This window comes from Cicer arietinum, chromosome 3 (genome assembly GCF_000331145.2).
Source record: "Cicer arietinum cultivar CDC Frontier isolate Library 1 chromosome 3, Cicar.CDCFrontier_v2.0, whole genome shotgun sequence".
In the NCBI taxonomy this organism is placed as follows: domain Eukaryota; kingdom Viridiplantae; phylum Streptophyta; class Magnoliopsida; order Fabales; family Fabaceae; genus Cicer; species Cicer arietinum.
Genome location: NC_021162.2, coordinates 41,240,958 through 41,255,440, shown reverse-complemented (window position 1 = coordinate 41,255,440; position 14,483 = coordinate 41,240,958). Strand labels below are relative to the sequence as shown.

Here is a 14,483-nt window from a genome sequence, read left to right as displayed (position 1 = left end):
TTGGGTTCTATAAACTCCAACCTGCAGAAAATGGAAAACGAAATACAAATGCAATTAATCCATGGAACCTATTCAAGTTGCAACACTGACGTGGATCATTGAACTGCAATTGAACTTGGCTATCACCTAAGGTTCAATAAACAACATAAATTTGTAATCACACTATTCATATTAGGTCTATGTTAATTTCAAACACATACTTGATCTAGGTTATCAATCAATCTTACCTTGTAGGATTATGTATTTGTGATTATTATTTATTTTTCATGCAAGACATTTGTTGACATATATAGCATGGTATTTCAAGGTTTGACAAATTGTGTTGTTTTCCATCTGTTTCACTTGCTTGTGATGATATAGTTGGACTTTATATATATCCAAATTTGAACAGTAAAACCATTTGTGTTGATTCCTCACCCCAAACAGTGGCTTTCCCTTCAGCAATCTAAAAAAACCATTGTTCTTCTGCTGGTATGAATCACCCAATAAACTAAAGTGAATTGTTTTTCCCCTTTAATTCTTGAACAAAAAAGCAGCCAAGTGTAACATGTAAGGGACAACAACATACGAAATTTATTCACTATTCTGCAGGTTGACCCACATTGTTCTTATAAAAGTGAATTTCGATATCTGTTAGTGTTGCTGCAAGTAGAGTTCTGCTATTGTATAGTTCAAAGGTATGAACTTCTGTAATCCTTATTTTCAAAATTGCTTGTATTACATTTTATTCAATGACTTTCTAGAACCTACGTTGTTATATTTCCATAATATGTTGAAGTTGTGGAACTTTAGATATAAGGAGGAGAGAAAATAATAAGAGCTTCAATATTATTGATAATAACTTTATGCTAAATTTATACGAAATACTCAACAGTATTCTCTATTTATATATATACATAGACTAAATCCTTAATTAGGAACAAATCATAATAATAATGAGAGATATTTAAAGTTATTTCTATGATTTTAAATTGATCATAAGAAATAACTCAAAATACTCTAATATAATATATAGGATATTTTCTAATGTTCAAACATAAAATTTTCTTGTTTCTTCGTGTCTCCATATTTATGTGCTAATTCATGTTGACTAATTGTTTATTTAACGTTGTTTATGCAGATTGTTGGTCTCTCTATTGTCGTTGTTTTCTTTGCTCTAATGCAGCAAGAACGTCTTTGGGATCGTAATCATTGGGTTTCATCAATGTTGACCGCTGTCGAGTCCAATTTGACACTAATGTCTCATTTACTTATCCTAGCCATTGGACCCATGCTCCTTGCCTTAGTCGTTTCCCTCGTTACTTCTCGACCATTCCCTTCATTTGCTAGCTTGACTAGCATCACTCTAAGTTTGTTATATCATCGCAAACGGATTTATAGCCATTCTAAGTTTGATATCTCACTTGGTATTCTTTGTGACTGCTGATATAAATATTTGCATCAAGACAGGTTAGTAGACGGTAGTTACCACACCAAATTGTGCATACTGGTACATGTTTTCTAAAGTCGAGCGGAGTAGTCATGGTTTTAATAGCAATCTGATTTAGTGAATCACATTTCCAGCGAATAACAAGACTTATTTTCTTATCACTTAGTACAGTCGTATAAGTTTGCTAATCGATGACAGGGATTCCGGATTTGAATCATAAATGTCATGGATATTTCTTTTGCAGGTGACAAATGTAGAAACTTTATCATTTATCCTTCAATATCCAGAATCCCTATCATTCAAGAATCCTTATCTCTATCATCTTGAATTCCGGATCTTGAATAATAAATGATAAAGTTTCCACATTTTCCACCTGCAAAAGAAATATCCATGACATTTATCATTCAGATCCGGAATCCCTATCATCGATTAGCAAACTTATAAAGTTGTACTAAGTGATAAAAAAATAAGTCTTGTTATTCGCCGAAAATGTGATTCACTAAATCAAATTGCTATTAAAATCATGGCTACTCCGCTCGACTTTAGAAGACATGTATCAGTATGCACAATTTGGGGTGGTAACTATCAATCTACTAACCTTGTCTTGATGCAAATATGTGTAACAGCAACCACAAAGAATACCAAGATATCAAAATTAGAATGGCTATAAAGTCATTTGCAATGATATAACAAATTAGAGTGATGCTAGTGAAGCTAGCAAATTGAAGGAATGGTTGAGACATAGAGAAGGAAATGAATAAGGCAATGATAATGGGTACAACGGCTAGGGGAAACAAACGAGACATTAGTGTCAAATTGAACTCGACATCAGTCAACATTGATGGAATCCGTTGATTAAGATCCCAAGAATGTGCTTGCTGCATTAGAGCAAAGAAAACAACGGCAATAGAGAGACCAATAATCTGCATAAACAACATTAAATAAACAATTAGTCAGCATGAATTAGCACATATGTAAAAAGCATAGATATGGAGACATGAAGAAACAAGAAAATTTTATGTTTGAATATTAGAAAATATCTTATAATATCCTATATATTATATTAGAGTATCTTGAGTTATTTCCTATGATCAATTTAAAATTATAAAAATAACTTCAAATATCTCTCATTATTATTATAATTTGTTCCTCATCATTTAGTCTATGTATCTCTATAAATAGATAATACTATTTAGTCATTCGTATAAATTTAGCATAAAGTTATTATCAATATTATTCAAGCTCTTATTATTTTATGTCCTCCTTATATCTAAAGTTCCACAACTTTAACATATTATGTCTTGGATCATATGCATGAAAAGACAACTTAACTTCATAAAGTATTAAAAAACACATATTATACAAATATAATAAATAATAAATTACCAATGGAAATAAAACAATGTAGGTTCTAGAAAGGCATTAGAATGTTGAAGTAAAATTCGTTGAATAAAATGCAATATAAGCAATTTTGGAAATAAGGGTTACAGAAGCTCATATCTTTGAACTATACAATAGTAGAAGTCTACTTGCAGCAACACTAACAGATATTGAAATGCTACTTTTATAAGAACAATGTGGGTCAACCTGCAAAATAGTGAATAAATTTTGTATGTTGTCGCCCCTTACATGTTACACTTTGCGTTGCTGTTTTTTTGTTCAAGAATTAAAGATGAAAACAGTTCACTTTAGTTTATTGAGTGATTCATACCAGCAGAAGAACCACCGTTTTTTCAGATTGCTGAGGGGAACTCCACTGTGCTGGTGAGGAATCAACAAAAATAGTTTCACTGTTCAAATTTGGATATATATGAAATCCAGCTATATCATCCCAAGCAAGTGCAACAGATGGAAAATTTGCAGAGCCCTGAAATACCAACCTATATCTGTGAGCAAATGACTTGTATGAAAAATAAATAATAATCACAAATACATAATCTTACAAGGTTAGATTGATTGATAACCTAGATTAAGTATGTGTTTGAAATTAACATAGACCTAATATGAATAGTGTGATTACAAATTTATCTTGTTAATTGTTTATTGAACCTTAGGTGATAGCCAAGTAAAATTTTAGAATTAAAAAGTTAAATTTTCTGCAGGTTGGAGCTTATAGAACCCAATAATATATTAGTCAATTCAAAAACACCAATGCTCTAATTTAAGCAAATTATAAGGTCTAGTATTGTGGTGTGCAATAGGTACGATGCCAAACCCTATAACATAACAAGGCTAGTGACCTAATAAATCTAATATCATAATCCTAACATTATTGAAGCGTCACTGATTGATGAGTTTTTAGATGTGTTAATATGAAAAAAGTAATGAGACCACTTTGTTAAACCTGAATATAAATATATCCACTTGGTCTCATAAAAATGCATTATAATAACCACAATTGGATTGAATAAAAATATTCCCTGCACACAACATACATCTCCATGACCAATAAAATTGTTTTATGTTGGTTTTGGCAAGCATGTTGGAGTGTTAGTGAATAAACGAATATATCATAACTCTTGAAAACATGCACGCCAAAGATAACATCAGGGGAGGACCAGGATTAGATTTTTGTGATGGGCAATTATATTTAAGATATTAATCCTATACATATATATATATATATATATAAACATGTACTTTGTATATAATAATACATCTCCATGACCAAAAACATGAATCTAAATTAACTTTTTTTAGCTATTATCATTTCAATTGATACTAATAAGTAATATTTAGTTTTTACTATATTTATAGTCGAAAAAAATTGCTATTTAAAATATATAAAAAGTTGATGATAAAAAATACCTTTATGTAAATAATAATAATAATAATAAATATTCAAATTGATCCCTAACATTTTGTTACAAGCCATTTTAATGTGGATATTATTTTTCTCAGAAACTTTACTCTAATAATTTTACTAAACTATTCTTATCAAGTATTGATTTATTTAACTATATTCATTAATGTAAATGATACAATAGAAAAAAAGTCGATAATGTTGCATTGAAAATTGAAATGGATCATTCATTTTGGGATAATACTTTAAAAATAGGTAAATTTTTATGGTACAAGGGAGTCTATGCATGGTTTTGTATTTTTGTATGAAGTTAAATGGTTAACTATGTGATTTAATCACAAACTTGAAGAATCCGTCGATAAGACTCACAAAAATAGAAAATCACAAGAAATATGTTTCGAGACACTTACAAGAGAGCTAGAGACACTCATCCTAATACTCTATTTTCAACTGTGACTCTTGTATTTGGTGAAATTCATGTATTTGTCTTACCACTTTGTGTAGAACCCATTTCCAAAGTGATAATTAAGACCTATATAAAATTTACTAAAGTTGAAAAGTGAGTGTTGTTATCACTTTTCGATAAGTTATTGTTGATTCAAGTTATCTTCTTTTGATTGACTTTTCCGTAGTCTTGATTCCTGACTACTTCTATACTAGAGTTGACCTTTCTTTAGCTGCATGCTGACAGAGTGGAAGACTTCGTGTAGTTCTTGGATCACAGTCTTTATATACATCATTAATGCATATATATGTTTTTAACTGAATTTTGTCAACATTAACGTCCTTAATAATCCTTTAATGTTTCAATACACGAGGTTTTTGGAAATATGCTGGTATTTTTTATACACTTTTATATGGTCATATACAACCAACTATTCACCGAAAATTGATGATCATGATTATGAGGACCTCCTCCCAAAACCACAAGATGCACAATATGTCATAGTTCCATAAAATCATATCAAAAACTTATATATTCATCTATTTCAAACAGCTCTGGCACGTTTATGAGCGCTTCTGAAGACGAAACGGGTATTTTAGATGCCATTGAGGAAAAAATTTCCAAAGCAACAAAAATTCCCAGGAATCATGGAGAGGTAACATTACTATTATGCCTCTTGCCCCTCTCTCTGTAATTAAAAAGCTTTTCAATCTGATTCATCGAATTTTTCTTTTCACGTGCTTTTCAGCTTGACTTAGTTATATTTTGTATTTTGTATCTGATTAAAAACGGCTAGTTTACAAGTTTTTCCTTTCAGTAAAACTAGCATCGTGAACGTTACTCTTTGGATTGAATATGTAAACCTCCTCTTTACATTTACAAACCCTTCGTCTTTTCACGATGATTTCTAAATTATGTGAGGAATCATTGTGTTTCAGGACTTTAACATTCTCCGCTATAAAGTCGGACAAAAATATAATTCTCACTATGACGCATTCAACAGTGCTCTACATGTCCAGCAAGGGAGCCAGAGAGTACGTCTGAACAAATCACGTACATTTTATTTGTATTTGCACTTGTTCTAATTCATAATTTATTTGTTAGAAATAATGTTGTACCAACCAAAACTAATACAACCAATTGCGTTGGTTGGTTCAGAACACCATACATGACTTGACATTTTTAAAGAAGTGTAAGAATAGTTTGATAGAGTAATGATTGTTTGATGGTTAAAATAAGATACATAAAAAATATATTATATTTAATTTTAATCTAATGTTTAATCGGAATAAATTAATCTTTGTCAAGTTATTCTAACTTTAGTTAAATTCTTATTATGCTCACTTGGTTAGGGTTAGTTTTAAAAAGTCAATGGAAAAATATGTTAAATTACAATTCAATTGCCACATACCAGTAAGATCTAACACTTCCTACCGTTGTTGCACTGCTAGGAGATTCAAGTCTAAACTTCCACACATAAATAAAGACAACAAAGCCCAAAATATATGACTTGCCCATTTAGCGGGTTGTAAACAAAGTTGATTGAGTCGAATTAATAATCACTTATTTTTCAGACAAAAAATAACAGTAATAATCCCGTATTTTCATTAGTACTCATGTACCTTGGCTTGAATCAAATTGGAGGCTTTGAGGATCATAGGGTTGGTTCCCAATTAGACCGGTTTATCACAACTGGTTTCTTTACATTATCAGTTTTGGTTATTATGCAGATTGCTTCATTTTTGCTGTATTTAACAGATGTTCCGGAAGGTGGAGAGACCGTGTTTCCGTCTGAGGTAAAATAAAACCATTCACTTAATATTTTCTATTTTTTATTATTAATAATAATAAGGTTTAATTGTAGTTTTGGTGTCTTATTAGTATCACCTTTTTTATTTTTCTCCAGTTTTTGTCATCAAACATAATTTCAGTCTAAAATTTGATAAAATGTTATTTTTTTTGCACTTATTTAAGTCATACTATGGCTCAAGATCTTATAGTACAACAATTGTGCCAGAGATCTATAATCATAAATAATATGTTGTAGCTTTAAAAAAAAGACATTTCATCAATTAGGGATCAAAACTAGAGATAAATAAAATGAGAGACTATTTTCGTGATTTAACTAAAATAGGGAATAGGGATTAAAAAGTGCAATTAAGCTTAATAATAATTTCCTATTTTTCTAGTCACTCATTTTCATAATTGGTGCATTGTTATTGTGCAGAATGGGTTGAACATGGACGGTAGTTCTCGTTATACCGATTGTATTGGTTTAAGAGTAAAGCCGCGCAAGGGAGACGGACTTCTATTTTATTCGGTGTTCCCTAATGGAACAATTGATCCGGTTAGCATTTTCTTCTCATTCAACTTCCAATTTACTTATAGTATTATTAGAGTATGTTTTCGATAATGTATTTTCAAATAAACAACACTTCAGAAGAGTGCTTCAAACAATCAATATTTTGTAGGAGGTAGGTGAACAATCTTCTAATCATTTATAACTTATCTAACCAAGGCTAATGAGTAATGAACACTGTTTCACAACTCACAAAGAGGCCCAATTTTAAGACTGGGATCTCGTCCCTCAAAGAAGATACGGTCTAAACTTTGTGCTTAGAGATGACAATGAATAACCGTTAAGATAAGAAAAAAATAATAATAATAATAATAATAAAAAGAAAGAAAGAAAGAAATGGTAAGTAAACTACTAAAATACCGAGTTGATATATCTGCCTACGAGCAATAGATTGGCTCGCATCCTCAAATATGCATGGGAAGTTATTCGATAATTTGATGTATCTGTACATGTCGTTTTTAAGTTAATAATTAAATAAGGTATTTTCTAAAAAAGACTATTTTATATTATTTAAAAAATTATAATAACTAAATATTATTTATTAAAAGTGTTAACAAAATAATTTTTTTTATGTTTATTATTCAATAATAGAGAATATTCAATATTTTTTATAATAAAATATAAAAAATTTAGTATAATATTTACGATTAATAAAATGATGTTTTGTTTTATGCATTTATTTTTTTTTAAATATAAAAATTAACAACTAAAATTTTAATTCATAAAGATGATTGTTAATTCACTTATTTAAAAAATAATAAATCAAAACACTTTAATTTCTAACTGTACCGTACAAGCTCCCATAATGTCAGTCTTCATGCGCATACTTAATGGGATAGTTATATACTATACCTAAATTCAAATACATTTCCGTGTTCAAGTTAAGCATAATGTTATTCCTTTGATATCATGATAAGTATTGTTGGACAAACTAACAAAATATGTTAATATATATTTTTCATGAATTTAATTCATATACACCAAAAATTTAAAGAATTTTTACAAAGATAGTCGATCACAACCGTTAAGTAATTAGAGATGTTTTATTTTTATTATAATTATCTCTAAAGTCATGTTTTTGAATGGTTGTGATTTGTTGACGCTATAAAACTTTTTATATTGACATTGCATAATAATTAACTTTTTATTTATTATAAAATGTTATTTTAATATTAAAGAATTACTGAAAACAAAACAAAAATGCAAAATAGAAAAAATGATTTGCCTAAAAATTATATCAACTTTTAATTCTTGATTATAAAATATAATGAATATATTGTACAATTATGCACAAGTTGGGCATGATGCTGATATTAGTCAGATGAATCAAAAGTCCTACACATAGTTTTTATTAATTTGAAGAAGAAAACAATCATAGAGAACATAAGGCTTAATTGTTAGATATTTATGTGTTTTTTCCTGTTATCATCTAATTATATATTTTAAATAATCAAACAATCATATGTTAAGCATGCAAGATATTTTCAATCTTGAGGGACTTACTATACAATTCGAAGATTAAAAAAACATATAAAAGATGTTTTCAACATTTTTCCTTTAGGTCAGAATTTGTAGCCTCCGATAAAATTGTGTTAATTTTTTGTGGAAGGGAGGATGACTCAATTGCATGTGTTGTTTGTCCAAAATAAAACTTACACCGGTTGTGAATCTCAGCATTGGCACATTAATAACTGTTGAATGTAAATTCAATCTGGATCAAACAAAATTTAATAATTATGTAATGCGAAATTTTAAAATTAATTCTGAACTCGATATTCACTTGTTTGACATTTTTTTATATAATCTTTGGCAGACATCATTCCACGGGAGCTGCCCAGTAATCAAAGGGGAGAAGTGGGTAGCTACAAAGTGGTTAAGGGATGAAAAATTGGAGAATTATTATTATGTGAACGTTACCAGCAATTGAGATTCTAAGGTTTACAGAGATTAGTATTTATGATTTCTGTCGTACAGAAAATCTTCATAGTGAGACTAATAATCAAGTCTAAAATCTAATTAGGTGCTGGAATTCTAAAGCAGGATTGTGTATTGATATTCATGCGGCATGCATATTACTTCCTAATGTGATGACTAATCTCGAGTGTTTTTGGTTGCCATGCCCTGCCTCTCTTATCTCATATTGAAACTCATCTCACTTTATATATGTGTGTGTAAAACAAAAGAGGAAAGAAAAATTTCTTATATTATTGAAACCGATATAAAGAGACTTTTCATTTAGGGTCTCTTAGAGCTTGTTGTATATCTCTTGGGATCTATGTTTTTGTCGGTTCACAAATAAAAGCTCTAAAAGTGGGAGATAATTTGTCATAAGATATAAAGTTAGAGATATGATGTTTTTTACATGATCTTATCCATTTTCTAAAAGTAATGGGTAGACTAGCATCATAAAAGGTAGGTTCTAAAGGAACAGAATCGTTGGGAACACGTTTAGCAAGGACAAGATTATTATGATTAGAATTTTCAGAATTTTGAAAAGGTACAACAAAATTAGAAATACTCTTACTTGTTGGATCTTTGGATGTTTGCCAATGTTGAGATTCTCTTATCTGAGGCATGGTTTTTCTTAAGTATACGTGGTCAAAGGGATAGATACATTTATTACAAATTTCAACTGTATCATCCTCAACTTGTGGTTTTGTCAAGACATTTTCTTGAATATCATGTTTATGGCTTTCTTGACTAGATTCACTCAAGGATTGTGTTTTGTTACTTTCCTCAATTTATAGTATTTTCAAATAGGATTATGCTATGTTACTTTCCTCACAATCTGTTTTTTCCAAATTGTTTAGAAAAACCAGATTTACAAATTTTAAATATTGATCATCTTTAGAAATAGGGATAGAACCAACTCCAACTATGGTGGACAGAGTACCATCAGTTATCTTTAACTTTTTATGACCTACACAAGTACTATAAATGGGGAAAAATTGAGTAGTATCATATTATTTGGTAGGCAAGATCAGTCTTCTCTAGTTGAGGAGTGTCTCCAGTCAAGTAGCCTAACTTTCTGTTGCCATCAAAAACTAACTTCACAGTCTGTGTCCATGCAACATAGTTTTTTCCTTTCATCTTTTGGATTAGAAGTTGTAAACTAGAGTTTATGGAATGTGGATCATTTGTGCTAGGTGTTGACACGATTTTAGAATCACCAATTTTTTTTCTTCTGGTATTGTAGTAGTAGAGGGGTCATTTTTTCCAATTTCTCATGAGGATATGCTTGTGAGGACATAGTGAGCTGCCACAGGATCAAAGCTGAAGCTCTGATACCATGTGTTTTAGGGTGCAACTAGGTTAAAACAAGAAGGGAAGGAAAATTTCTTATTATTATTGAAACTGAAATAATACAAACATATATATATTCAATGTTGCCAGCTATCTAATGAATGCAGAGAACAAAGGAAAAATAAATTAGGAAATAAATCAAATCAAAGTGCTTTGATTCTTTCACAAAATACAAATAAACTTAAATAGAAAATCAACTAATAAACACAATCAAATAAGATAAGATTGCTATATGTCAACACAAACAAACTTCTTAAAGGGACCAAAATCAAATTTTGTTGATTTTATGGTGACAAAATCCAAAGAAATATTAAAATTATAATGAATATATAAAAGAAATTCCTAATAATGTTGGGAATTGTTGATGCATCAATGCAAGAGAATGTTCTCCTTCTATCCTTCTTTAATATGTGTGCATACAATGCAGAGGAAAATTGCAATCAACAAATCAATTTTTTTTCGATCTTAAAAATGGACATGAAGTATAAAAGATGATTTGTTGACATACATTTCTCTATCCATTAAAGATGACATACTGGATATACAATTCTCTTAATTTAATGTTGCCATGGTTGCGTAGCCTATTTTGCAGTCCCTGAGTTTTACAAATTACAAACTCTAATATATACACCAATGGATATCAATCCTAATGATTGGTGGAAAGAGAAAAGGAAATAAAAGCTGGCCTTTTAGCTATAATAACATCACAGATATGTGTTCAAAGGGATATTCGATGTGGAATATTCTATCTCAAAATAGTCCTATTTGCACTTATTTACAACACATTTATTGATGAATATGCAGTCCATCCATCCTCCTGAGAAGCTTCTTTCTTACTTTATACACAAGTTACTTGCATAATCAAAAGTGAATTAAAAAAAGTTTTCCACACGAATAAGAAATCAGAATTCAACTTTCATGTCTCAAAATGTTGTTATCAAGCAGATCAAAAAGGTCTTAAGGAATAAATAATCATAAACAAACTTAAATAATTCTGAAAACCTATCAGATGATAAGCAATTATTAATTTATTAATATTTAAAGGAAATCATTCAAATTTGATATTGTACCGGACGAGGTGCAACGGAGATAGTTAAAAATCTGAAGCCATGCATATTTTCAGGTCCTAACCAAAATACAGCAGATGGAGGAGGTTGCTCGGTTTGACTGCCAGATTCAAGCTGTAACAGTATTGCATATTCAAAGTTTCGAGTAAGCATATAAAATTAACTAAACTTCTTCCTCCACAGATAATCTGAAACAAAGATAATGGCCTCAGTAGTTATAATTTTAATGTACTAAAAAAGCTAATTCAAACAGAAATAAGAAATAATTTGAAAGAGGCATTATATACCTGCCGTGTTGCTGGACCTAAGGGAATACGCATCATCTTTGATGTCACTTCCATAACCCTATCAGTGAGAGGCAAACTTGATGCTGATTTCCCATTTTCAGGCCACAAATGAAGTCTGATTCCAGAACATGGCTCAAGATTGGTCACTAACACAAAATGACTTTTTCCATTTGAACCTACATATCCAGATTAAAAGACTCAAAAAACCTGCACCATGGCATAATTATATATGATGTAAAACAGACACTTAAAAATATGAAAATCAGGAGTTCTTGGAGCTAGCAAAATAATTAGAATACGAATTTAATCCGAGTCATTATGCTTAACATAAACCTTTATACCTTCCAGACACAAAATTCAACAAATATCTTCTACTTCAAATTTAGAAATGCTCAACAAATCAAAATTAATAATGCTTAATTTGACGTTGAACAACTAATTTAAAGATACATTATGGAGGGAGTTGAGTGCCTAACAAGATATTATTTTTAATAAATATCTTCATTAACAAATAGAATAGAAATTACAAAAACAAGCAATTACAGGAATATCAAAATTTCTATAATTATTACTGTGAGAACGGGAGTGCTCTGGTTATAACAAAAACAAAAGAGAACAGTATAGAGAAATTTTACGAATCAGGTCTCTATCAATTTGGGAATAAATGACAACATTGACTTAGTCATGACTGGTAAGAACTTTTATTATCAATCCTTTAAAGCACCTAGTAAACATGGATGTAAGATAGTTGGTGCCACTGACCGCATGACTTTTCATTCTACAAACATTTACTCTTCTTTACAATTGAAGAATGTGGTTCATGTCCGTAAAATCAAAATTACTTGATCTCTATACATAAGTTCCCTAAAGACCAAAATGTAGTAATAATATTTTTCCCTTCTTTTTTGCAGTTATGTTGTGTTCCTTGATATTGCAAAAAATTGTTGATAAATGCGGTTGTGATTGCAACCATAACCCCACCATGAACTTACAATCCCTTACACCGTACCCATATCCATACCTAGTGCCAATAATGTACCCATGTCTATGCAATGTATATTAGGAGTCTAGTATTTGTATAAATAATGGATAGCATATTGTATTTTGTAACACATCATTTCACATACCTCATACAAATATTATATTTGATTATTCAAAGTTTGTTCTATCTTTTCTCCTTCTCTACCTTAATTTTATCATTTTGATAGTGGTTTTCCTCTTTATATGTTGAATACTTTTGGTATTATGATAGGACACCAGATATTGGGCCTTGGCCCAATAGATAGGTTGATTAGAGAATAAGAGTTAGTTATATTCACTGACTTTACATAATTCTGTTACAGATTTCTATTATAAAAGAGAGGGAAGGATAGTTAGAAAATCATTGAGAAAGATATTGTTAGGCAGTTAGGCAGTGAGGAGAGTCTCTCTTTGGATTAGGAGCAGATTATGCTCTGGTAGGAGTTCTTGGAACTCTGGTTATTTTCTTTTTCTTGCTGATTTCACCATTGTAGAGCTTGCTGCTCATCACTTTCATTCAATAGAATTCCATTTTTACGCTGTAAATTCTGATTTCTATCATTGGTCCGACCTGCTGGATTATCGAGAGGAGTTAGCGAAATCGAATGCCACCAAAAACGTCTCACAGAATGGAAGCTTTGGAGATATGAATGGCGTCCATGGAAGGTTCAGTGCGCCAAACCCTAGAGGAATTTCGTCAAACTATTTTGACGGAGTTTGCAAAATTGAATCGGCCTTCAGAGGAGATACCACGCTCATCTGCTGGTGATGAAGCAGTGATAGAGTACAAAATGGCAATGCCGAAGGTGGAGCTGTCGTCGCCTGATGGAGATGATCCAGTTGGATGGATCACACGCGCAGAAACATATTTTGACGTAGAGGGGACAACGGAAGAGGTGAAGGTTCGTTTGGCTAAGATTAGCATGGAAGGAGCAACGATTCACTGGTACAACTTTCTGCGTGAAACCGAGGATGAACTGACATGGGAGAATCTGAAGCAAGCTTTGATAGAGAGATATGGTGGGAGGCAAAGGGATAACCCCTTCGAAGAGTTGAAAGATTTGCAGTAAATTGGGGATGTTGATGAGTACATCACCACATTTGAATACACTTCTTCGTAAGTGAAAAGGTTACCGGAGGAGCAGTACCTTGGATATTTTTTGGGAGGACTCAAGTCGGAGCTCCGATTGAGAGTGAGGACGTTCAGTCCTCAAACTAGACTACGGGCAATGAAGGTCGGGCAATGAAGGTCGCTCGTGATGTTGATGACGAGCTGCGTGGGACGATTATGGCAAGAGGGGGAGGAAACGGGTCAAAGAATTGGAAACGGGTCAAATAAAATCGGGCTCTACAATTTCGAACCCTAATTCGAATCCGCTGAAGACAGGAAGCGACGACGAACAGAGGAACGAAGCACCTTCCCTACTCGGAACTGATGGATCACAAGGCACGTGGTCTCTGTTTTAGATGTGGGGAACGATTCCACCCTCTTCATCAGTGCGCTAAAAAGAAACTTCGTTTGGTGATTCTCGACGACGATGAAACGATCAACGACGCCAGCGAAGTGATAGCAATCGAGTTGATGGAAGATGAGAGGGAAACACCATTAGAGTGTCATTCTTTGAAGTTGTGCAAAGTGGAGAATGGGAATAACGTCAAGAAACCTCTCCAAACTACCTTGCGTTTGCAGGGAATGGTGAAAGGCGAATGCATAATGATAATGGTAGACACTAGTGCTAGTCACAATTGTGTGACCCCTCAATTTGGCAG

At 31.6% G+C, this 14,483-nt stretch overlaps 1 protein-coding gene across 1 annotated transcript in view; it reads right to left on the bottom strand.

The window, feature by feature from the left end:
• Window positions 1–210: 210 nt before the first annotated feature.
• Window positions 211–14,483, bottom strand: part of LOC101492958 (uncharacterized) — a gene marked incomplete at its 5' end in the record, with an annotated part of 23,984 nt that continues 9,711 nt past the window's right edge. Inside the window, 6 exons of the mRNA XM_073366394.1 lie at window positions 211–2,374; window positions 2,943–3,016; window positions 3,141–3,367; window positions 9,399–9,603; window positions 11,410–11,520; window positions 11,694–11,869. Coding sequence (XP_073222495.1) covers window positions 2,023–2,374; window positions 2,943–3,016; window positions 3,141–3,367; window positions 9,399–9,603; window positions 11,410–11,520; window positions 11,694–11,869 — 1,145 coding nt within the window. The remainder of the gene's footprint in view (window positions 2,375–2,942; window positions 3,017–3,140; window positions 3,368–9,398; window positions 9,604–11,409; window positions 11,521–11,693; window positions 11,870–14,483) is intronic.